The sequence below is a fragment of the Pelophylax lessonae genome (genome assembly GCF_965119305.1).
Source record: "Pelophylax lessonae genome assembly, chromosome: 1".
Classification (NCBI taxonomy): Eukaryota; Metazoa; Chordata; class Amphibia; order Anura; family Ranidae; genus Pelophylax; species Pelophylax lessonae.
In genome coordinates this window covers 456,558,192-456,584,168 of record NC_138768.1, presented here as the reverse complement: position 1 = coordinate 456,584,168, position 25,977 = coordinate 456,558,192, and the positions used below count along the sequence as shown (strand labels likewise).

Genomic DNA, 25,977 nt, shown 5'->3' with positions numbered 1-25,977 from the left:
TTTTCCTTCCACCTTAGTGAAGATATTGTTCTGCTTTCGCTCTGTCCAAAGCCTAAGCATCCTAAAGAAGTGGCCTTGCATTCTTTAGATGTGGTATGGGCTATTAGGGTTTACCTATCTGCCTATCTGCCACGGAGTCTATCAGGAAATCTGATTCCTTGTTTGTTCTTCCTGAGGGACCTCGGAAGGGCTTAGCTGCGTCCGCAGCGACAATTCAAAATGGATCAGACAGGCTGTGGTTAAGGCCTATTCTGTTAAGGGTCAGGTTCCTCCTTTCCCTGTAAAGGCTCATTCCCCTCGAGCCATCAGTGCCTCTTGGGCTTTTCGCCATCAGGCTTCTGTGGCTCAGGTGTGTAAGGCGGCGACTTGGTCGTCTGTGCACGCCTTTACAAAGTTTTTCAAACTTGATGTTTTGGCATCCTCGGATTCTTCCTTTGGCCACAAAGTTTTTAGTGCGGCAGTTGTTTGAAGAGTTATTTGGCTCTTTGGTTTTTTGTTGTCCTGGTTTTTTTCCAGTTCCTTTAAGGGCAATGTTTTGCCTAGGGTGGCCTTCGTTACCTCTTTATGGTTGCGTTTTTTCCCTACCCCTCACACCTTTGTACTGCTTTGGGACATCCCAATCTTAATGAATTAAGAGATGCGACGACTGTCAGAGGACGTAAGAGAAAATAGAATTTTTGTAAAATCTTACCGTAAAATTATTTTCTCTGGGTCGTCGCCCCCGCCCCTCTGGTGTCTATTTTTTATAGATACGGGGTTGTGTTTGCCTTGCGTTACTGCTTTCTACGAAACTGATAAGATACAGGAAGTAGCTGAGGGATAATGTCTGAGTGACACAGCCCCCTAGAGGTGTTTCTGGTTAAGTAAACCTTTGTTATTAACTGTTTAATAACTGCCTAGCTTACTCCTAGAGTGCACAGCCATTACCCAATCATAATGAATTAAGAGAGGCGACGACTGTCAAAGGACTCAGAGTAAAGGATTTTACGGTAAGATTTTACAAAAATTCTATTATTCACCAATCCCTGCCTGGTTCTCTATTGTCACACATCCCCTGCAGCAGCCGGCAGGAGAGGGAAGGGAGCACAGTGGGAGGGCAGAACAGTAGGGGGGGGGGACCAGGGGAGCACACAGGAGCCAAGAGACCGCAGAACACAAGTGAACCGGATAGGAGGAGTGGCGAGGGCAGCATACAGAGGAACCAATCTCCTCTGTATGCAGGTGTCAGGTGGCGATGTATACCAACGGCGGTTCGTGCAGGAGGGCCAGCCTGCCGCAGTATTTCTGCAGCAGGCAGTCCAAAAGCGGTTAAACTGTTTAGTTAGTGCCTGGTTGGCAGCGGTTTATTTTCTGTTTTGTTTTATTTTCATGCAACGCTATTAATAAAACTGGCTACAAAGTCAGCTTTTAAGAAAAGTCGTGTCTTTGGACTGCCTTTTTCCCCAGGGAAGGTGATCCCCACTTGAGCTGTTCCCCCACAATATATATATATATATATATATATATATATATATATATATATATATATATATATATATATTTAGCTTGTTGGCTTAAGTGTGCATTAAATTAAGTATAGCATAAATATAGTTTTTTTGGCTAATAAATACTTTGTTGATTACTCAATGATACTCAACTTACACAATGATACTAAAATATAATAAAATAATGTGAATACTACCGCGCTAACAAAAATCAAATATGACAAAAATAGCTGCCAGCACAACAACTGACATCAAGTTGTTACAATATACATACAATACAAAGTGCAGCGCTAAGTGATAATAACAAATACATTGTCACCAATATATCAAAAGTGAAATTTGTGTAAACATTCGTCTAAAGGGTAGTCCAAATAAAAAATACTGAAAGTCTATAAAGTGGGAAAAATAATATGAAAAAAAATGTCATGAAGAATCCAAACGGTGAACTATAAATCTTCCGAATCAGTACATATCATCTAATGGAAACCAAGTGAAGAGCCCACAACCACAGGAAGGAGGTATAGATGTATGCTCACCGGACTCTGTGGACCCAGCAAGTGGGTCAAACACGCTTGGTATTAATCCAAAGCTCCCACAGTGTATGAAGGACTGGATACAAGTAATCTCGCATTTGGTGATAGATCACTGAAGATAGATAATTCAAACCACCAGACACTCCATTTTCCATGTAAAAGATGATGACACCAACATAGTGGAATACTGTGAACTTCTCTCGATATATATAGGGTGATAAATCTCATTAGTGTAAACCTACCTTTGCCACGTGTTCCGCTTTACGACAAAAATAGCATCAGCGTGCGTTCAAAACCTCATTATGAGGTTAATTTGCTATTCGTGATGTTACATACCGCTTCCTGGAGCGGGGCTTTACAAGCCGCACTTTCAGTGTGTGTGTCGGTTCCTCTCTGAGCCACAAGCAGAAGTGCGTCACACACCACTCCCAGTGTACAAGGCACTTCCTGTCCAGGACTCAAACCGGAAGTACATCACGCAACCTGTTAGCGTGTATAGAAGAAAACACACACTGCACATCCAGCTAGCAGGCTTCCTGTGTTCCGTGAAAAAACCATACCTGTAAAAAAATCCATACCCTCGATACTTCCGGTGCACCTACCTCAGCACCTACGTCAGCACCTACGTCATTGAACAGCTGAGGGCCTGACAAGTGCGCATGCTCGGAGGGTATGGATTTATCACGGTAGTGTGTGTAACGTTACACTTGCGGCGGTTACATTAAAACAGCTCCGCTGCAATATGAGTCATCTCCGCTCCTATCCCTGTCACTTCCCTGATCTGGGCTAGTAAATATAAAAGCGGCGGCGGGTCTATGAAAAGATAAATCACAGAGCCGAGATCTCCGTCATTTATCTTTTCATACACCCGCCGCCGCTTTTATATTTAGTAGCCGAGATCAGGGAAGTGACAGGGATAGGAGCGGAGATGACTCATGCTGCTGCCGAGCTGTTTTAATGTAAACGCCGCAACCGCTGAGTCGGTGTAACGTTACACACAGTACCGTGAGAAATCCATACCCTCCGTACATGTGCACTAGTCAGCTCCTCAGCTGTTCAATGACGTATCCGGGGCTGTGAGCATGCGCACTGCTACGCTGCTTAGCTGTTCCTGACAGGAAGTGACGTGGGTATGGATTTCTAACGGGGTATGGTTTTCTAACGTTACACCGGAACCAGCACACGGGAAACGACTAATATAAAACGGGTTGGGGACACAGGCATCAATGTTAAACAATCATCCGCCATCATTCTACTATATAAATTGAATACATAAATCATTAAAAATGTATTATAATTGAGTAGTAAGCTAGCAGATTAAGATAGGTCTCCAATCTTGTGGGCTCTTCGCTTGGTTTCCATTAGATCATATGTACTGCCTTGGAAGATTCATAGTTCACCATTTTGGACTCTTCATGACATTTTTTTTCAAATTATTTTCCCCACTTTATAGACTTTCAGTATTTTTTATTTGGACTACCTTTCAGAGGAATGTTTACACAAATTTCACTTTTGATATATTGGTGACAATGTATTTGTTATTATAACTTAGCGCTGCACTTTGTATTGTATGTATACTAAAATATACAGCAGCAATTGCACATAAAATGATCACTTAAAATAATGTTATTAGTGTATAAAGATTCTCGTGAAAAAGTTATGTGCAATAAATACCATGTCAGAGAAACCTATTTAAATTAGAGAGAAAAGTGAAAGTATTTCCATGACATGTTTTGCGTGCATACACGTAGGCTTTTTTATTTCTTACCCACGCAACTAGGAATAGTAGGCATTAACCAATAGCCACCACTCAGAATGCCGCTTTTGTCAATGTAAAGACCTCCTGCTATAGCTTACAGCAGCTTTTTCTATGTGCTGTCATTTGCAAAAAATAGCATAAAGTAAAATGCAGCCTATTACTTTCTTTTTAGACCATATTCTATAAATACATAGCATGGCGTATATCTATATGCAGCTGTAATGGCCCGTAAAGAATATCAGGTTTTTAACACCCATACAATGTTTCCTAGGATTCCACAGATTATTCGGTAACACTAGTTAGCACATCCTTCCTCTTTAAGATGAATATCATCTTTATATGTATAAATGGGAATAATCAGATAATGAAAACTCTGCTGTATGTGATATATATGGCAAAACATTGTACATACCATCGTAGTCCTGTGCAGCTAAAGACCTGGTCAATAAATTGTGCAGCAGTATAGGGATGGAGAATGACCACAAGCAGCCTGTTGAGACCATGATGTTCATTAACTGCTAAGAACCAAAAAGCAAAGGAAGTTGTGCTGCCGATTACCCACTTCCTATCTCAGCAAACATAATGAAAGGACCCTAAGAGGAAACATAGCATTAGAAACAGGGGGAGGGAGAGAAGTCAATGTGGAACACATGTAGAGAACTTCCTATTAGGGATATGTCATATATCGGCTTTCTTTCTACTGGGAACTTATTGTGATGAAAGTTGTTGTTTTTAGTCCTGCATGTGTGAGCTGTTTTTTTCCCCTAAATTCTTAAGATAAGAAAAAAACGATGGAAATGGTTTATACTAGCTAAGATATGTTCAAACAAGTACATTTTAAAAAGCATGCATTCCAAAATATCTGCTTCACAGATTGTTCTGTAGTATGAACTGGTGCTGCCTTCTTTAAAGCGTGGTGGTAAAATGCCTTCCATAAAGTTTGTTCCCCTCGTCCATAAACAGGAAGGAACAAAACAACAGGACATAAGTGTTTATATAGGAAAACGGGCTTGCTGTTTTATACTAGGAAGTTGAAGAATTTTTCAACTGCTGTTATATATTTTATGTACTGCCTTGAATTTATGGTATTTTAATAGTTTGAAGATGTATATGTGAATACAATCAGTTCCATGACAACGTAAAGGGTGCAAGAACCTACAACGAAAAAACCCATAAGTGAACAAAAAACGTGCACACACTGTGATACACACAAAAAAGTGCACTTAAGGGTGTGCTTTAGTCCACCCCCCACAGGGGTAGGACTTCTACCCTGATCCCCCGGGGCGCAAGGCTCCTGACAGGGACAAAGGTTTACATGGTTTGCCTAGCCAGAAGGCCTGGCAGACCCCATTCTTCAGGCTAGCCGAAGCCGACCTCGAATACTAGGTCAGGGGGCTCTCCCCAAGAGAGACCCCCCAGAGGCAGGGGAGGAAGGAATCCTGAGGGCCACACATCCTCCCCTTAGACTTCAGGGTAAGCCCGAGGACTTACACTCTACAATCCGTGAAAACACACACAAAAGTGAAAGTGACAAACAGTGAGGGAAATAAATAAGAAAATAATAAAGTGGCTGTGCCAAATGTGCACTGGCCGGGCCCTAGGGCCTGGTAAGCAAAAATTGCCCTGGACTTTAGCCAAAAGGCCCAGCCCATGAGGCACAGTTTAGAAAGGAAAGCAAATTTGGTGCTTTGACCTTGTGCCTCTTCACACTGTGGGGTCCCACACCCATGTGTTACTAAGAGCAGTCATGGGGTGACCACTCCCAGGGGGCACAGTCACGGCGGACCTTCTGCCCTCCCGGCCCCTGGCCAGACAAGGTAGTTCATTCAAATCAGGAGGTAATGGATCCTTCCAGCTTTCTCGGGGAGAACTTACTCCCAGCCCCCAATTACGCTCAGGCACTCTGGTTTCAGTTCCTGCCGATACTAACCTTCTAGGTCCCCCATCACTCCAGCAGGTTTGCATAGCCACCACGCGGTCAGGTTAGATGACAGTACAGCGCTCCCACTGGATCACTGATAAGAACAGATACTACACTTGATCTTAGCCAAAAGGCAGAGAATCTTTACTCAATGTATTACTAAAGGCAAAACTTTTGTTTTTAGTTTCGGATAGTGGAGATGGACTAGAACACCTATTAGGTTTTTATTGCTGTCTGTGCCCCCGTTAGAGAGATTCACCCTCTCTATCTTCCTGTTTAACATTATCTTTGAAAATGAAAGTAAAAGAAAATCCCAATTTTGGGTTTTCCCCAGAAAAGTAATGGAGATGAAATTTTCCAATGGGGACACTAGTTCTAGTAACCTGTGGCTCCCCAAAAGATTCCTTTATTTGCAGGGTTTTTCTCTCCCTTCTTGTTTTGGCTGTGGGACAGGAAGTGAAGGTAAATCTCTCCAATGGGACAAAGAGAGCAAGACTAAACCTTACCAAAATGAAAAAAAAAAAAATGTTTTGCCTATAGTTCTACTTTAGGTTTAAGAATTGTTTATTAAAAAAGGGTGTTTTGGGCTCAGTTGGGCTAACTGTGGCATGGCAGGTACTTCATATGTTCGTCACAACAATTAATTGTTCTCTTCAAGTCATTGCGCCTCCCATGGTCCTGGATACTCCACTCGGAGCCACCAGAGGCCTAGGTAGTCCGCTACAATGAAGGGGCATCATATATTGATGTTTTAGGTCTCTTACACACGGATGTACTGATTTGACGATGTTTAAATGCAGGATGTTGCTAGCAGAGGCTGGTACAAAGATCTTGAATACAAAATGCAAGTTATGTTCCATTAAGGCCTTGTGCATAGAGGCATACCGGCACATAAACATGCAGAAAAGTTTTCTTCATTCTCTTCTAACCGCCATGTTACAATTTATGCCTGTACACTTGTATGTACTTTTTTTTAAGCAGCTTTCATGGGAACAGATCTGAAGGGACTGCATCACTTAGTTCACAGCCACCACTCAGAGCTCCAGGTCATAGCTGTCCCCTTAGGAGAAGATATGTATCAGAGTTGCTGGGTTGACCAGGTAGTGTTCAGTCTTTTAAGAATTTAAAAAAAATAAGGTCAGTTTATTGTAAATATTCTTACCATTGTTTGTTTATACTTTAAAAAGCATGTTCCTGTGTATAATTTGTAATTTGCAAATTTTGTTCATTTGTACAATACATGGAAGCAGTTTTGTCCTTGTGATACAAGCCCTTGTTTAATCCAAGAAAACAGTTTGTGAATTTTTCTATTTTCTCAATTTTTTTTTTCTTTAGAAAAACATGTAAAAGAAACCAGTTTGATGTAAATTATGTTTCTATGCATTATTTTATATATTTTTATATAAAATGTAAAACAAACATAGAGGTTCATTACAAATGTAAGTTCCGCCAACTGCTTTTCAGTGCTAAAGGATGACTGTACTCTACTGCACTCTTCATGCAGACCAAATCTATGAAATGGTTGACTCATGGAAAACAATGCACTCTCTAAGTGTCTGATATATTTTCTGAAGAGTTGTTAAAACGGAGCAATTGAGCCACTGACATCCACCCTTTAGGGACTTATGTACAAATCTCTACATTAAATACTATAACAAACCATTAAAGTGAAAGCTTTAAAAACCACTACCTTGTTAGTTTCACTCTCTTCCACCCCCTCTCCCTCCAACCACCTAACAATTACCCTTAGAAGCCTTTGTCACCTTAACCCTTCTCTTCTGTACCCCCCTTACTACACTTAGAATCAGGCCCCGTTATCATGTACCTGATGACTTAGGTCAAGGCTGAATTTAGGGGGGTGCCGGGGCAAGCTGCACCCCACAGATTTCAGTGACACCCCCACCACCAGTATAAGGAAGTGGAGGGGCTAGGGGGCACTACACAGTCTGTGCAGCCTCCATGTGGCACATGCAGGGCTGCCATTGGGGAGGGGAGGGCAGCCCATACACATGGAATGGAGGAGGCCCGATAAGAGGAGAACATGTGATGGGGAGGGGAGACTGCAAGAAGAGGACATGGGATGGGGGGATGGGACTGGAGGAGAAGAAGGATATGGGATGGAGGAGGAGGACATGGGATGGGACTGGAGGAGGAGGAGATGGGATGAGGGAGATGGTACTGGAGGAGGAAGAGGATATGGGATGGAGGATGAGAAGGACATGTGATGGGGAGATGAGACTGGAAGAGGAGGACATGAGATGGGGAAGATGGGACTGGAGGAGGAGGGGACATGGGATAGGGGAGATGGGACTGGGGGAAGAAGAGGACATGGGATGGAGGAGGACATGGGATGGGGGAGATGAGACAGGAGGAGGACATTGGATGGGGAGATAGGACTGGAGGAGGAGGACATGGGATGAGGGAGGTGGGACTGGAGGAGGAAAAGGACATGAGATGGGGGATGAGAAGGACATGGGATGGGAGAGAGATGACTGGAAAAGGAGGACATGGGATGGGAGAGATGGGACTGGAGGAGGAAGACATGGGATGAGGGAGATGGGACTGGAGGAGGAAGAGGACAAGGGATTGAGGATGATAAGGACATGGGATGGGGGAGTGAGAATGGAAGAGGAGGACATGGGATGGGAGAGATGGGACTGGAGGAGTAAGACATGGGATCAAAAATAAGATTAAAACAATTCGGGAGGGGATCTCTGCTGTACAAATACCTTCCCCACTTAATAATCCATGTCCACAGGTACAATGATTACTTCCCTCAACCCCACCACTATAGGCAAGGTTGCTAAACTTTATTCTAATGTCCACGTAACCACTTGCCCCTTGGACCCTGTTCCCTCATGTAGCACCCTCTAGTGTGTATCTAGTGCAGGTAAATTTATTTTGTTGACATATGGTAGCTGTGTGAGTCTGTAATTGGGTCCAGGTTACTCCAGGTCAAGCTGGAGCTCTCTGCAGGGCAGATCTCTGGTACCTCCTTCTGGTTCTAGAAGCTTGGAGAAGCTTCTGGAAGTTACTGGGTGGAGGGTAGGAGGTCTTGATCTGCATACTTGAGGGAATGTGGCCAATCCCCAGGCAGAGGGCACAGGCAGGGTAGCTGGGTCAGCCCCTAAATATGGTGGAGTCTGAGCAGCAAGTGAGTCAGGTAGAAGATGGAGTGCTGAGGTGACGTGATGGCGCTGGGTGGCGCCATTTTTAAATGAAAGGGGCCTCTGTGCTTACATCACTAACCACACCCCTTAACACCCCACACCCCAAATACCACCAAAAGAAAGCTCTGTTTGTGGGAAAAAAGGACGTTAATTTCATTTGGGTACAGCGTCGCACGACCGCGCAATTGTCCGTTAAAGTCACGCAGTGCCCGAATCGCAAAATAGGGCCTGGTCAGGAAGGGGGTAAAATCTTCCGGGGCTTAAGTGGTTAACTTGCTGCACATTTTCACTCGCAAGTTGTACACTTTCAGAGCACTTGAAGCACAAGTTCTAGCTAACTTGCGTGGCAAGTCTCTAGCAAGAGCAAAGTTGCAGTGGTGAGTCTACAGCAAGAGCTCTGCAATTCACAGTGACCCCTATGGTGGGATGACTATTTCGCAACATAACTGAACAGAACTTGCAGCAGACATGCAGAATGTTTGCAAAGAAAGTTCATCTGGAATCTTGCAATGGGGCCTTGCTGCAATCGTGCAACAAACATGTGAAGCCTGGCAAGTCAAGCAGTAGTTTAGCAAGTCATTTTTAAACTTGCAGCACAATTGCTTGCTATCTGGGTGCGGGGGTAGTGCTACAATTGCAAATACTATGGTCACCCTCTGGCTCTATCCTTCAGTCTCTAACTCACATCTCCAATCTCTCCCTCTCTTCTGGCAACTTCCCCAGCTCTCTAAAACATGCACTAGTCATCCCCTTACTTAAAAAGCCCTCACTGGACCCCACCTATCCTAACAACCTATGCCCCATCTCCTTGCTCCCCTTTCTATCCAAACTCCTTGAATGTCTAGTCTACAACCAACTGAGCGACCACCTCACTGAGAATAACCTTCTTCATCCCCTTCAGTCTTGATTTCGCCATCAACACGTCACAGAAACTGCTGTCAAAACCTCACAAGCGATCTGCTAATGGCTAAAACCAATAGACTCTTTCTGCATCTCTCTGCTACCTTTGACACAGTGGACCAACCCCTCCTCCTCAAAAAACTCCACACTTTTAGTTTTGGTGACGGTATTCTTTGCTGGTTCTCATCCTACTTATCCAACCACACCTATAGCTTTATCTACAATTCTACTTCCCCCTCTCCTCTAACTTTCTCTGTCGGGGTCCCAAAGGTTTTGTTCTTGCACCCTGTCATATCCTTGATCTATACCTCCTCCCTAGGTCAGTTGAAGCCTCCTCCTATGGCTATTTCTACACGGATGACACCCACATTTATCTCTCTACTTCTAAGCTCACTCTTTCGGTCTCCTCACGCATCACTAATTTACTAACAGACTTATCAGCCTGGATGTCACACCAGTCAAACACCACTTAACACCACCTGGATGTCACACACCAACTCAATCTATGCAAAACCGAGCTCATAATAATTCCTCCTTCACGTGCCTCTTCCCCTGATTTCTCTGTCAAGATCGATGGCACAACCTACAACATGCAACATCTACAAAATACGGCCCTTCCTAACTAATGACACGACTAAGCTTCTAAATCACTCCCTGGTCACCCTTTGCCTCGACTACTGCAACTCCCCACTCATTTGATTACCATGTAGGACCATTATAGGCTATCCCCACTTCAGTACATCGTGAATGCTGCTGCCAGGCTCATCCACCTTACCAACTGTTCAGTGTCTCCTGCTCACCACACAAATTAAATTCAAAATACTAATCCACAACTCTGCCCCCTGCTACATCTCTACCCTAGTCTCAAAATACCAATGTAATTGTTATCTTTGTTCCTCCCAAAAACTTTTGCTCTCTAGCTCCCTCATCACCTCCTCCCATGCTCACCTCCAGGACTTCTCCCAAGCCTCTCCTATCCTATGAAAATCCCTACCCCAATCTGTCCAACTATCTCCTACTCTGCTTTTAGATGATCCCTGAAAACCCTTCTCTTCAGGGAAGCCTATTCTGTCCCCACCTAACAACTGTACTTTTATTTTCTCCATCAGCTCATCCCTACAGCTATTACCTTTTGTATCACTTGACCCTCCCATTTAGATTGTAAGCTCTAACGAGCAGGGCCCTCTGATTCCTCCTTTATTGAATTGTATTGTAACTGTACTGTCTGCCTTCATGTTGTAAAGCACTGCGCAAACTGTTGGCACTATATAAATCCTGTATAAAAATAGTAATAATGTGAAAGTCGTATCAAAAAATAGTTGAAGGTAAACAGTACAATAATAAATCAAAATACACACTTAGTGCAAACATTGTAATTTCCTTTTAGAAACCCAACTCCAGAAAAAATTAAAAATCCACCCTTGCATTGGGACCTCCCCCGCACTGCAAGGGTTAAATGATTATTATGTCCATGAGATAGTTGAGGAGGCTTTATCACTTACCGTACACCCTGCTTTGTCCATGTTTAGTGCTTTCCTTTTACTGCCCAAAGCAGTGGTCTGTGGGAGGAGCTTTGGCATCATCACATACAATGCAGGGACATTAACTCTGCATTATACGCTGAGGAGGCCATCAATAAAAATACGGAGAAACTCTGTGGAACTTAGGGTAGAATTATATTCAAACTAAAAAATCACATATGTGATGTAGGCGGCCCTTACCAGTAAGCCTGGGCCCTCTGGTTATTAAAACATCCCCAGGAACATGTTAAAAATACCCGCTGACCCCACCAGTAAACCCAAAGGATTGCTTCCCTTAACCGGTTGCCGACTGCCCTATAGTAGTTTTACTGCTACAGGGCAGTCGTGCTGACCAGAATCACGTATATATACGTAGTCCTGCATTTCTGGGATTCAGGCGCGAGTGCGCGCTGCCACCGACTCGCTCCCGCTGTGATTCTACACAGCGGGTCCTGCAGATCTGATGTCCGCCAGCACCCACTGATCGTTGTGTACACAGGCAGAACAGCGATCTGTCCATGTAAACAAGGCAGATTCCCGTTCTTTCAGTAGAGAAGGCATGGATCAGTAATCCTGCTTTACAGAAACACAGGATTAATTCCACTAGTAAAAGCTCCTCCCCCACTACACTAAAACATTATCTAGGCACACAGTTTACCCTTTTATCGCCCCTGATGTTAACCTCTTCCCTGCCGGTGTCATAAGTACAGTGACAGTGCATATTTTTAGCACTGATCACTGTATTGGTGTCACTGGTTCCCAAAAAAGTGTCAAAAGTGTCAGTCAGTTGTCCGATTTGTCTGCAGCAATATCGCAGGCCCACTATAAGTTGCTGATCGCCGCAATTACTAGTAAAAAATAAAAATAAATAAAAATTCCATAAATATATCCCATAGTTTGTAGATGCCATAACTTTTGCGCAGACCAATCAATATACTTTTCTTGTTATTTTTATTAACAAAAATATGTAGAAGAATACATATTGGCCTAAACTGCAGAAGAAATTTGATTGGACTGAAAGTAAAAAATTTATTGTTTTTTTTTTTTCAAAATTGTCAGTCGTTTTTTGGTTAATGCGTATAAATTAAAAACGCAGAGGAGATCATGTACCAACAAAATAAAGCTCTATTTGTAGGGGGAAAAAAAGACATAATTTATTTTTATTTTTTTGGGTAAAGTGTTGCACGACTGCGCAGTTGTCAGTAAAGTAACGCTGTGCCATATCACAAAAAGTGGCCTGGTCATAAAGGGTGGTAGATCTTCTGGAGCTGAAGTGGTTAATAAAGTTACAGTGAAATACTCCAGTGAAATTACTGCAGCGGTGTCACCCTTACTGCTAAGTTACAACAAAAAAGAAACGTGGAGAAATCAGGAGACTAGTTCCCCAAACTATAGTCTCCAAAAGCACAGGGGGAGGGGGAAAAATTAATTAGAACTTTCTAGGTGCCTTAGATATAAAACCGTGGACAATCAGGAGTAAAAATTATTTAAATTTTATTTAACGTATAAATTAATGTTAAAAAACAGCGAAAAAGAACATACAAAAGACAATATGTTCAAAGAAAAAGAAGGTACGTGTAACAATTTTAGCTGGTTATTAACAATATCAATTGATTCGTAATGCGCTCAAAAACATGAAGTAAACACTCTATATTGGGCGCGTGTTCCTCCACACGTTTTGTGGTAGTAACCCGCTTCTTCAGGAGGATAATTGTTATCAATGCTCTTTAAATATAATAACAAAAGATAATTTTTGAAGAAAAAAGGCATATACAACACACCATATACTCAAATATTGCTCGTCAGAAAAAACATATACAAATATACAAATAATTGAATCAGTGTAGGGGGACAAGGACATGGGAGATGCTCTTGCTCACCAATTTAGACGCAGTAATAATCTGGACTATAGAGCAATGTTCTTTAATCCACATGATCACTGTGTCTAAATTGGTGAGCAAGAGCATCTCCCATGTCCTTGTCCCCCTACACTGTTTCAATTATATGTATATTTGTATATGTTTTTTCTAACTTGAGCAATATTTGGATATATGGTGTGTTGTATATTCCTTTTTTTCTTCAAACATTATCTTTTGTTATTATATTTCTAGAGCATTGATAACAATTATCCTCCTGAAGAAGCGGGTTACTACTGCGAAACATGTTGAGGAACACGCGCCCAGTGTTTACTTCATGTTTTTGAGCGCATTACGAATCAATTGATAATGTTAATACCCAGCTAAAATTGTTACACGTACCTTCTTTCCCTTTGAACAAATTGTCTTTTGTATGTTCTTTTTCGCTGTTTTTTAACAATAATTTGTATGTTGAATAAAATGTATATAATTTTTAAAATCACCCCTGATTGTCCACGATTTTATATCTAAGGTACCTAGAAAGTCCTAATTCATTTTTCCCCCAATCTATGGAGACTATAGATTGGGGAACTAGTCTCCTGCTTTCTCCAACGTTTCTTATTCTTGTAACATGTTTTGGATGTTGGTACCATTTAACTAGATCTCTACAATAGGAGGCTCACTCGTTCTCTCTTTACTGCTAAGTTAGCAGAAATGTAGCATTTTTCAGTTGTCTCCATAGGAAGTGAAATCTAAAATAAGGGGCACATGTTGCAGGGACAATTGCCAACAGAGGCATTTCCTGTCACTTCCTGTTGTATCTCTGGACTAGAACATGAGGGGAAAATGCCTCAATGTGAGATTGATCTTTAAACTAGGGATAGACCGATATGATTTTTTCAGGGCTGATACCGATATTTTGGTCACAACGCATCGGTATCGGCCGATATGGGTCGATATTTTGTACATTTAAAGTTTTAAAAAATAAAGAAAATTTTTGACACAAATCTGATACTGAACATGTTAATTTTTGTTTAATGCTTAATGGCTGGCTTGCTGGCACCCTGTGGTGGCTGGTTGGCACCCTGTGGTGGATGGCTGGCTGGCACCCTGTGGTGGGTGGCTGGCTGGCATCCTGTGGTAGGTGGGTGGCTGGCACAGGGGCTGTGGGTGGCTGGCTGGTATAGGGCCTGTGGGCGGCTGGCTGGCTGGTACAGGGCCTGTGGCTGGCTGGCAGGTACAGGGCCTGTGGATGTGGGTGGGTGGATGGCTGGCACCGGGCTGCAGTGGGTGGGACTCCAGGCGATGCTGTCCAAGGCGAGGGAGGCGGCCTAAGAAGGCAGAATGATGTCACAAAAATATCGGCAATATCGGCCAGTTCCGGGGCCGATATTAATATATCGGGAAAAGTGCATATCGGCCTTGCCGATAATCGGTCTATCCCTACTTTAAACCATGAAGGAAGTGCTTATGTATTCATTAGGAGAAGGCCCTGTGTAAAGCTATACATCAAACTCCAAAGACATGCTGGTAGGTTAATTGGATCCTGTATAAAAAGAAAAAAAAATTGGCCCTACTGTGTATGTATGTGGGTTAGGGACCTTAGATTGTAAGCTCCTTGAGGGCAGAGACTGATGTGAATGTACAATGTATATGTAAAGCACTGCGTAAATTGACTGCGCTATATAAGTACCTGAAATATAATATATAATCAAACACCTTAGTGCCAAGAAAATTATAACATATTTTTCACTCAATAAGATAAGCCATAGTGCGGCCATTTTATTTGTGATTCTTTTCAGAAGCACAGAACAGCTGTCTTCATTTAAATGCCATTGGGGGGGGGGGGGTCAAAAGAATAATGTGTGAGCAACACAGAAAAAAACTAAAGACTCACTAAAGGTCATTTTGCTTAGTAGGATATAGGCTTCCTGTTTTTTTCCCATTTAGATATCCATTATCATGTCCTTGCACACATCCTACTAAGATAACAGCATGAATCAGCTTGCTTTTATTTCTCCACTCCAACAAATCTCATGCTGCACAATTACTTCATTCCTAGCGTCCTTTCACTTACTATATTTAATTGTTTATTTAGCCTATGATAAGAAGCACTGCGCAAACTGTTGGCACTATACTAATCCTGAATAATAATAATAATAATAATAATAACGTGTCCAGACAAGACAGAAGGACCAAAAGACTAATTTTTATAACGATAAATAAATTCAGTTAGACAGCAGGGTCCCACTATCCATTGTTATTTTCACATTCAGCTCCGTTATTGACCTAAAATGAACCTGTGGCCAGTGGCCACGCTATAGACAATCCATTTTTTTTTCTTTTATCCAAGAGAAGTTTCTTTATTTATTTTCATAGGAAATCAAGGTATGAACAGGTAAAGTGAACATCATATACATATAGTGTTGATCTCTCTGACACTGCTAACATTTGTAACAAGCATTAATCATAACAGTATAAATACATATACATTTCAAACAAACAAAAGAAAAAATGTGGAACTTATGTTAACTGTGTTGATCACCCCCTTCCGAACACCCCTTTACCGTGTCCGGAGCAGGGGGGGGCAACACATTTCCCTTCTTTGTCAGGTAAGAAGATATAAGGCGTGAGCCGTTTTATTTTTTATTTTTTAATTTGTTCCTCTAACAAGTAAGAGCAGCATACCGAGGAGTTGATCATTTATTTATTGAATGCAGTTAGTATTGTAAAAGGTTGGCCTAGGGTGGATAACAGATAGTATTACTGTCAAGAGAAAGGAAGTAACCCATATCACGACAAATAGTCCTCATCCCGGTTAAGTAATTTTACAAAGAGGAATTATTCCACATCAGTGATCCCAGAATACACTGGTGATAGGAATAAAAAAGGATTGGGACTATAGCGGGCTATTAGTCGAAAGTATGTAGGTAAGCCAGGGAAAGAACGAAAAAAGAATAAAAATAACAATATTTATTGAATATGGATAAAAGTCGACATTGAGACAATGAAAAAAAAAAATAATGAAAAAGAAGACTAATAATGCAATACAATACAGCATGTTATGTCATGGTAGTAGTCGATCGAACGGGTGAGTGCCTTTGTTCAATGCATTTCGCCTTTAGCTTCATCAGGAACTCCGGCGTAATTGAATCACCCTTTTGTTGGATTAGGACTACATTAAGACCTTCAAAGTTTGTGCATAGAAACAAAAAAAAAAAAAAACATATATATAAATACAGGTTTATATCTTGAAAACTGAAAAACAATCTATAATATTCATTTTAACCCTAATATATAGAAATATAGGGTCATAGGAATAGACATATATAGCTTACCACACTTAAAAGTACATTATGCCTAATACATGGAACAGTTGGACCAAGGATTGCGCTTCCCAATGGCTTGTCTTAAGGCTCCGAACCACAAAAACCCAGGTAGGGCCCAGCGGGGGTCCTCCATGGAGGTGGTTTTCTGGTATGAATTGGACCAGTCTTGAATCGGTACCACCGTAGCGGACAAAGGGTGGAGTCCGGAGTTCTGTGGACAAACATAGTGTGTCTTGTATAGCATGTCTAATGTCATACAACATGTTTTGAGGAATATATTATTATAATGAATGGTACATAGCTATCTAGAGAGATAGAAAAAGAAACAATTACAAATGGTAGGTATTCTGCAAACCTACCAAAGCTGGGGTCAGTTCTGGGAAGGAACCTAGAAATAAGGATACTATATTAGATGTTCCATCCATAAAAATATATTTGAGCCCATAAGTCCACAGGAGCGACAGCTGCAAAGCAGCGGCTCCAGCAGACTACCCAGCAATAATATGCAGGGACAGGACGACGTCAGACCAAAAAACTACATAATTCGGACATTGATTATCCCCATAGAGAGAAAGCCCGGGGGGAAAAATAGACAAAGTTGTTGAAGGGAGAGCCTAGTAAAGTATCGGCCAGTATCTTACCTTGCTACCTCAAGAGCCACGGGTCGGGAGAGCCGCCATGACTCATCCTCCCGCGCCCGTGGCTTAAGACTGGCCCCGCCGGAAGTGACGTATGTCCGCGAACGTCACTTCCGGCGCGGGCGCCATACTATCGGATGTCCGGCGCTAGAGGTCAAATGATCCCCGTGGCCGGACACCCGCGCCGGCTGAATAAGCCGGAGAGGACAAGCATACAGCTGTCCCCTGCTTGGCGCCCGAATTCATACCTACAAACAAGCCTATGGACAAGCAGAGAGCGAATCCTGATCCATTACATGAATCAATACAGGGTTTCAGCTGCAACATTTGATTTAAACAAGTTAAACAGACAAAGTAAAGAATACATACAGCAAACCAAATACAGTCCATAGTGGATTGTATATAAGACTAGGAACCTAGCACGGTCAGGAAAGTCCTGCTGGTGGTTCCTATAGAAACGTCAATAGGGTATATCAGAAATATGAGTACATAGAGATTAGGTGAAGGCAGGAAACAAGAGAGAATGTGGGAAAGGCAGGGAAGGGAAAGGGGGTGGGAAAAAGGAAGCAAGATAATGGGTTAATAGATTTGTTTAACTGTCAAAGGGACTTGATCAAGACTGTCAGCCAGTTGTGACAGTGGGAGTGTCCCGTGTTATGGAAGTTCTCAGGAACAGACCCGTATGGAGGATGAGATTGAGTAGAGGGTATATACATGACAAAACACACATATATAAATAAATAAATAGTGTCCCCATACCCGTCCTCCTCCAACATATAAAAAAGTTTGGTAGGGAAATATCATCCCCATTTGGAAGTTCAGTGTAGCCTGTGTATCAAATGAAGTAATAAAAAACATAAAACAGAAAAGGAAACAGAAAAAGAAGAAATGATGAACAATAATCACTATACTATCCTTGAGAAAAAAGGCCCAAGCAAGTACAGTGGTACGATGAATTATTGGATTGAAACAGTTGGATCCTTGGTCCAACTGTTCCATGTATTAGGCATAATGTACTTTTAAGTGTGGTAAGCTATATATGTCTATTCCTATGACCCTATATTTCTATATATTAGGGTTAAAATGAATATTATAGATTGTTTTTCAGTTTTCAAGATATAAACCTGTATTTATATATATGTTTTTTTTTTTTTTGTTTCTATGCACAAACTTTGAAGGTCTTAATGTAGTCCTAATCCAACAAAAGGGTGATTCAATTACGCCGGAGTTCCTGATGAAGCTAAAGGCGAAATGCATTGAACAAAGGCACTCACCCGTTCGATCGACTACTACCATGACATAACATGCTGTATTGTATTGCATTATTAGTCTTCTTTTTCATTATTTTTTTTTTTCATTGTCTCAATGTCGACTTTTATCCATATTCAATAAATATTGTTATTTTTATTCTTTTTTCGTTCTTTCCCTGGCTTACCTACATACTTTCGACTAATAGCCCGCTATAGTCCCAATCCTTTTTTATTCCTATCACCAGTGTATTCTGGGATCACTGATGTGGAATAATTCCTCTTTGTAAAGATAGTATTACTGTCGTTATTAACCGCTTCAGCCCCGGAAGGTTTTACCCCCCCCCACCCCTTAATGACCAGACCATTTTCTGCGATTCGGCACTGCATTAATTTAACGAAAAATTGTGCGGTCGTACGGCGCTTTACCCAAATACAATTGATGTCCTTTTTTTCCTACAAATAGAGCTTACTTTTGGTGGTATTTCATCACCTCTGCGGTTTTTAGATTTTGCGCTATAAACAAAAAAAGTTTGAAAAAAACGCCATATTTTTTACTTTCTGTTATAAAACATTCCCAATAAAAAAAAATTTTAAATTACATTTTTTTTATCAGTTTAGGCCAATTTGTGTTCTGCTACATATTTTTGGTAGAAAAAATCCCAAAAAGCATATTTTAATTGGTTTGCGCAAAAGTTATAGCGTTTTCAAACTACGGGATCTATTTTTGGACTTTTTATTTATTTTATTTTTTTATTAGTAATGGCAGCGATCAGCGTTTTTTCGCGGACTGTGACATTGCGGCGGACAAATCGGACCCCTAACTGACATTTTTGCCACTTTTTGGGGACCAGTGACATTAATACAGTAATCAGTGCTAAATATTATGCACTGGTACTGTATAAATGACACTGGCAGGGAAGGGGTTAATACTGGGGGTGAGCAAAGGGGTTAATGTATGCCTAAAGTGCTTGCTCACTGAGAGGGGGGGGGGAAGGGCTCTGTGACAAGCACAGAGAGATTGCGGTTTCAGCTTAGTTGAAACTCCTGATCTCTCTCTGCCTGTCTGACAGAAGACTCACCTGCTTTGTTTAAATAAGCAGGCGGGTCTTCTGTCAGTTTATCTGACGATCGTGGGAGGCCGGCTGCAATCGCCACCGCTCCTCCCTCACCCCGCCTCCTGGTGTGTCTAAACATAGCGGGAGTGCGGCTCCAGCGCCGCTACCGCCGAGTCCTCGCGCACGAAATCATGTAGTACTACGCGGTTTTGCGCAGCCGAGCCGCCCTGCCGTAGTAATACTATGGTGGGCGGTCGGCAAGAGGTTAATGACCTAAGCCAGCATCATCGTGACTAGCTCGACTGGTTTTCTCGTGGCATATCGTATTCTATGGGTGTAAGCTAGTCTTAGACCTGGGCTTATGTCTATGTTTCAGATTTTCTGTGATGTCTACTGGATGAGTGTGCATAAATGGGTTTACCCTGGTACAGACAATCCGTTTTTACATACAACCACCGGCAACTTTATAAGGTACACCTTGCTAGTACCAGGTTGGACCCTGTTTTGCCTTCAAAATTGAAATTTGCCTTAATTCTTTGTAGCATAGATTCAACAAGGTGTTGAAAACATTTCTCAGAGATTTTTGTTCATATTGACATGACAGCATCACACAGTTGCTGCAGATTTGCCGGCCGCACATCCATGATGCGAATCTCCCGTTCCACCACACCCCAAAGGTGCTCTATTGGATTGAGATCTGGTGACTGTGGAGGCCATTGGAGTACAGTGAACTCATCGTCATGTTCAAGAAACCAGTTTGAGATGATGTGAGCTGTGACATGGTGCATTATCCTGCTGGAAGTAGCCATCAGAAGATGGGTATACTGTAGTCATAAAGGGATGGGCATGGTCAGCAACAATACTCAGGTAGCCCGTGGTGTTTAAACGATGCTCAACTGGTCCTAAGGGGCCCAAAGTGTGCCAAGAAAATATCCCCCACACCAATACACCACCACTACCAGCCTGAACTGTTAATACAAGGCAGGATGGATCCATGCTTTCGTGTTGTTTACGCCAAATTCTAACCCTACCATCTAAATGTCACAGCCGAAATCATAACTTATCAGACCAGGCAACGTTTTTCCAATCTTCTGTTGTCCAATTTTGGTGAGATTGTGCAAATTGTAGCCTCAGTTTCCTGTTCTTAGCTGACAGTAGTGGCACCTGGTGTGGTCTTCTGCTGCTGTATTCCATCTACCAGGGCCGGGACAAGGGGTGGGCAGGAGGGTAGGTTGCCCTGGGCGCAATGGTTTATTGCAGAAATGGGGGGGGGTCGCCTTGACCCTAACTCTAAGGGAAGGGGGGCGCAGTTTGGCATCCTTCTCCTGGGCGCTGGGTGACCTTGTCCCGGCACTGCCATCTACTTCAAGGTTTGTTGTGTTATGCTTTTAATAGATAGTATTCTGCATGCCTTGATTGTAATGAGTGGTTATTTAAGTTACTGTTTGTAGGGTTTTGGTGCCTCAGACCAAAGAAAGTTGTGACTTTGTGGGCAAGTGAAGATTTATGCAATGTATGAGTATATGAAATGGTTTATTAAATAATGATAAAAAGTTTACACATTGCTTGGTGTTGGGTTAAAGACCCATGATGAAGAGGTGAAGAAAAGTATCGAAGGTTTGTGACATAAGGTGGTATGGTGAATTTTTAGAACATATTTCTCTGTTGTTCCATGCTCGTGATCAGGCTTGGAATTTAGGCAGAGAAAACATCCGAAAAGAATCTGACGTGTTTCGGCTTAATTTCTATTTTGAGCCTTTATTAACCGCTTGCCGACCGCCGCAAGTAGATTTACTGCGGCGGTCAGGCCCGGCCAGGCAGAGTGACGTTAATTAACGTCACTAGCCTGGGAGGGTCTGGGGAGCGAGCGCGCACCCACGGAGGCGCGCTCCCGCTCCCGCGCGGTCACGGACCCCCCCGCGCGTGTGACTGGCGGACCCGATGTCCGCCGGTCACTCGGCGATCGTCGGGGGAGAGGGAGAAAGTCAGGCGGCTTGTGTAAACAAGCCACCTGTCATTCTCCTCGGTGTAAAAAAACTGATCAGACGGATCTACTATGTAGAACCGTTGATCAGTGTCCTTACAGCTCAAGCCACAGCCAATCACAGTAGAAAGCACGCCCCTAGGGACACACACAGCCCCTCCCTCCAAAATAAAGTTAACCCCTTCACTACCAGTGTATTTTTACAGTAACAGTGCATATGTATAGCACTGATTACTGTAGAAATGTCACTGGTAACCCCAAAAGTGTCAAAAATGTCAGTCAAGGGTCCGATCTGTCCGCCGCAATGTCGCAGTACCGCAAAAAAAATCGCAGATCGCCGCCATTACGCGTTAAAAAAAAAACAACAAAAATGACAAAAATCTTTCCCTTTGTTAGTAAACGCGATAACTTTTGCGCAAACCAATAAAAATACGCTTTTTGCGATTTTTTTTACCAAACATAGGTAGGATAAAACAAATTGGCCGAAAATGTTAAAAAATTTTGATTTTTACATTTTTTTGGGGGGGAATTTCATATAAAAAAATTTGAAAAATATTGTTATTTTTGCAAAATTTACGCTCTTTTTTTGTTTATAGCGCAAAAAGTAAAAAGCGCACAGGTGATCAAATACCACCAAAAGAAAGCTCTGTCTGTGGAAAAAAAAAGGACGTCAAATTTGTTTAGGTACAGCGTCGCACGACCGCGCAATTGTCCGTTAAAATCACGCAGTGCCGAATCGCAAAATACCCCCTGGTCGTTTAGCAGCCAAATCCTCCGGGGCTTAAGTGGTTAAGGAGTTTATCACCATATCTGAAAATACAGTAACATATATTCAAATACACGTATGCAGCCCAAGGGATAATTTTCCATTGGTGCAAAGTGGTCAAGATACATACATATCATTCAATTGCCTGTTCCATATAAGAAGACTGTTTCCCTCTGGTCCCTGAATCGCATCGAGAACTTGTGGAGGTGCTGCTTCTAAGGATGGTATATATATAATGTGGGTTAGTAACCTGTCCTATTTTTTTGTGCCCATGATAGTGTAAGGGATCTACTCACAGACTACACTGCAGAGATTTTGCAACTGTGCTGGATAACTCCAAACACTTTTTTTCACGGTTTCCATCAAGTGGCTTTACCCCAAGTACTATTGAAAAAAAAAAATAAGTAAAAAGGTGACAAATGCAGGTTATAAGTGAGTACTTTATTTGTGGAAAAATGCCAAATAGTGCGATGAAAAAATTCCGACTTAACTTGTGGAGGAGTGGCAGGAATGGTTCCACAGGTAACTCACAGTTTGTAGTCTTTAGAGCAGTCTTCTGAATGATCCATCGGCAGCGCTTCCTAGGTGTTCATCTCTCCCTCTCTGCAAGGGAAGTGATAGCCTGTTGAGTTCCCCGGCCTTTCATAGCCATTCGCGCATGCGCAGTGCTGCGCCACGAGAAGCCATACGTCACGCCCGTCACTCGGCCATGTTCCCCTTGCACATGTGACGGGAGGCTGCAAGCGCACATGGGAGGCCATCTGGACGTGTACTGCTATATCAGCCACTGACACTGGGATGGAGCTGATGCCCATGGGGGAATCAGATAAGGGTGCAGGTGGTGCCGCCCTCTTATGCTCCTAGGAAGCCCCGGTTTATATTACCGGGGCTTTCCGCGCCGGGTGCGAGTCTTACTGGACACAGATGGGGAAAAAAGTGTTCATGGAATCGGCATTACAATTTAAGAGTACATTTCTTTGGTTCAGTAAAAATAAGTTTGTTAATACAATGTAGAATACATAGCCATTCTTGTATGTTTTACAGCAGTAAATAAAATTCAGGGGAAGAATTTACACATATAGTGTATCATGGGGGATTGCAGGTAGGGGGGGAGGGAGTAATCCGAATTAGGACATAGTGTGTCTTGCAGGGATCTGAGTATATTTAGTTGGTGTTATTACCATCTAAGAGGACAATGGTCCTATGTGGTATCTTCCAGATTGTATTTCCTGTATTGGAAAAGATCCATGTTGGAGGAGATATTCTTTTGGGGGCATTCCTATCGGAGGTTGTCAAGAAAGAGTGATTTTAAAGGATACTGGGAAATTTACAGTATATTGCTATGTTGCTACAAGGGTTTTAGTGAATGAATCATGATTCCCTCAATGTTCTATTTGGGAGCATTTGTCGTACGTCTCCTTTAAAAGTAGATTCTTTAGGGATATGGGTGTTTCAGGGAGTGCTGGGCCGTTGCCATAGGAATTCCTATTTTTCAAGGATTTCAGTGAATGGATCGAAACATAGTGTGTGGTGTGTTTTCTTTTCTTTTGAAGGCTAGTCTGTTTTCCCTAAGACACAGCCGTGTTTCAGGGGGTGCTAGGCTATTCCCAGAGAGATAGTGTGGGGGTGGAAGGTGCGCTAAACTCTTGTGGGGGTATTCCCTAAAGGGATAAACCAAATTGTGATGGAATTATACAAGTGATAACGTATATTGGATAGTTAAATACAACTGAACATAACGTGTCACAATAAAAATTATGATAAACAAATAATGCAACAAAATGCAGATATAAAAACGAGTGCAAAGTGAAGTTAATAGAGTCCAATCCAAACAAAAGTCCTTGTGTGTAGTAAATAAATGAACTTCTTAGGTAACACATCCACAGCAATTAGCGTGCAAGTGTTCCCACCACTATATCCGGATTGGCTCCTTACCAAAAGCAATATAGTATAAGGGCGTAAAGGTACCCAGATCCAGATAAAGGTAACCACGATGGATTCCAGTGATAACCACACTCAAAGAGAGGATGTGCCTCTTACCAGAAAAACTCCTGTATTAGGGCCAATCACACACTCTCCCGGTACTCAGTTGGTATCCTTCCCTTAGTCCCTGGGTCTGGGTGTATCTCCTCTGGTGCTGAAATTTGTTTTGCAGTATCCCAAAAGCAAAGAGAAAAGCGTACAATGGTGCAGTACCTTTTATACAGTTTATTGGCACAATAAAAGATCCACTTACATTGGACGACTTGTTTCTCGGGCACAGCAATGTTACAGACAGCACGACAATGGAGAATTGGAGCCGCGGCCGCCTGCAGCGCGGTCCGCGGTGAGGAATGATGATGTTGCGGCGCTCCTTTCTGACGCATTTCCTCCAAAAGCGGACGTCAATGGAAATAGGAGATGCCCAGAGAGATAACTGTTTTTCAAGAGTTTGGTGAATGGATCAAGACATAGTTATAGTGTATTTTACTTACTCCTGAGGCCAAAGACAAAACCATCTAGGAAAGGACGAAAGCTTTCCACTTCATTTACTCCAGGAGTTGATGTTGCTTTCAAAAGTCTAATCCAACGCATTTCCATTTGTAGGAGTGTTTTGTTCCAGTCGCCTCCTCTTACTGGGATGTGGATTCTTTCCAGGGCCATGAATGTAGTTCTAGGCATCCTATAATTATGATCATAGGCAACATGCCTTCCTAGGGGGAGATAAAAGTTTCCAATTTGCATGCTTTGAACATGCTTGTTCACCCTTTACCCAAATTCTTGTCGGGTTTTGCCTATATGGAACACACCGCATTCGCACAGCATCAAGTAGACAATTCCCTTAGTTCTACAATTTACAGTGTTTGGGTTTGAATAGTTCTCCATTCGGGAGTATTGTGAGTGGTACATTTGCAGATGACTTTGCATTGGGCAAAGCTGCCACAGGGGAAAGTGCCCTTGTCTTTGCAAGGTTCTTTCCTTGTTCCTTCCTTGTATTCACTATGAACAAGATTTTGTTTTATTGATCCGGCTTTCCTATATGTCACCAGTGGATGGTCTGGTATAAGGTCTTTCACACTTAGGTCCTTGTCATGCCTCCAGCATAAGAAAATAATTAATGCTATTGGAACTTGTAATACCAAATTGTCCACAAGATGCCACTGTGACAAAGACTATTGTTGGACAGTACTTTATGGTATTTCTTGCTCTCTATTACTGAGTATTAGTTCCACCCCTCTCTGAGAAAATCTCCATTTTAGAACACCTCGTGGACACAGCCAGACAGCATTTGAGGTTGCCGTGGGAGATTCCTGAACTCTTCTTGGAAGCATCGCTGGTATGCCCATGAACTGTCAGTTATATACTCAGTGCATATATTGTTTATGTGTGTATACTGATTGTATGCTTTGTCTGTTTATTTACAGTTTCACCTATTCTCAATCCTATTTGCATATCCATTCTGACTTGTATCCTGTTTCATGTGACCATCATTCTTTCACTGGAATAAAGCCTTAAGTTACAAAAGGACTGGTTATTATAGGATTGAAGGTTTAGCTGTATGTTGAGCTGCACACGCCTGGGGCATACGTGTAGTGAGAACAGAACAGTGAAACAGCGGCTATCCAGCAAGTGGGATTTAAGACAGCGACTATACAGAGGCCTGCTACCCTGCCAGCGCAGTCATCTGCATATGCAATACAGCAGTCTCTACACAGTCAAGCATTCCTGCAAGCAACATGTCACATAGCCAGACATCCTCACTCAAGACAAGGTCCCGAGTTTGCGGCTCCTCTAGATCTTCCTCCTCAAGCAGTGCACTCGCCATAGCACGT

The 25,977-nt window shown here is 42.4% G+C and overlaps 1 protein-coding gene across 1 annotated transcript in view; it reads right to left on the bottom strand.

Moving 5' to 3' along the window:
- F2RL3 (F2R like thrombin or trypsin receptor 3) overlaps nucleotides 1–4,338 on the bottom strand; it is a 29,886-nt gene extending 25,548 nt beyond the window's left edge. The window contains exon 1 of the mRNA XM_082261005.1: nucleotides 4,189–4,338. Coding sequence (XP_082117131.1) covers nucleotides 4,189–4,288 — 100 coding nt within the window. The 5' untranslated portion in view covers nucleotides 4,289–4,338. The remainder of the gene's footprint in view (nucleotides 1–4,188) is intronic.
- Between the last annotated feature and the right edge of the window lie 21,639 nt (nucleotides 4,339–25,977).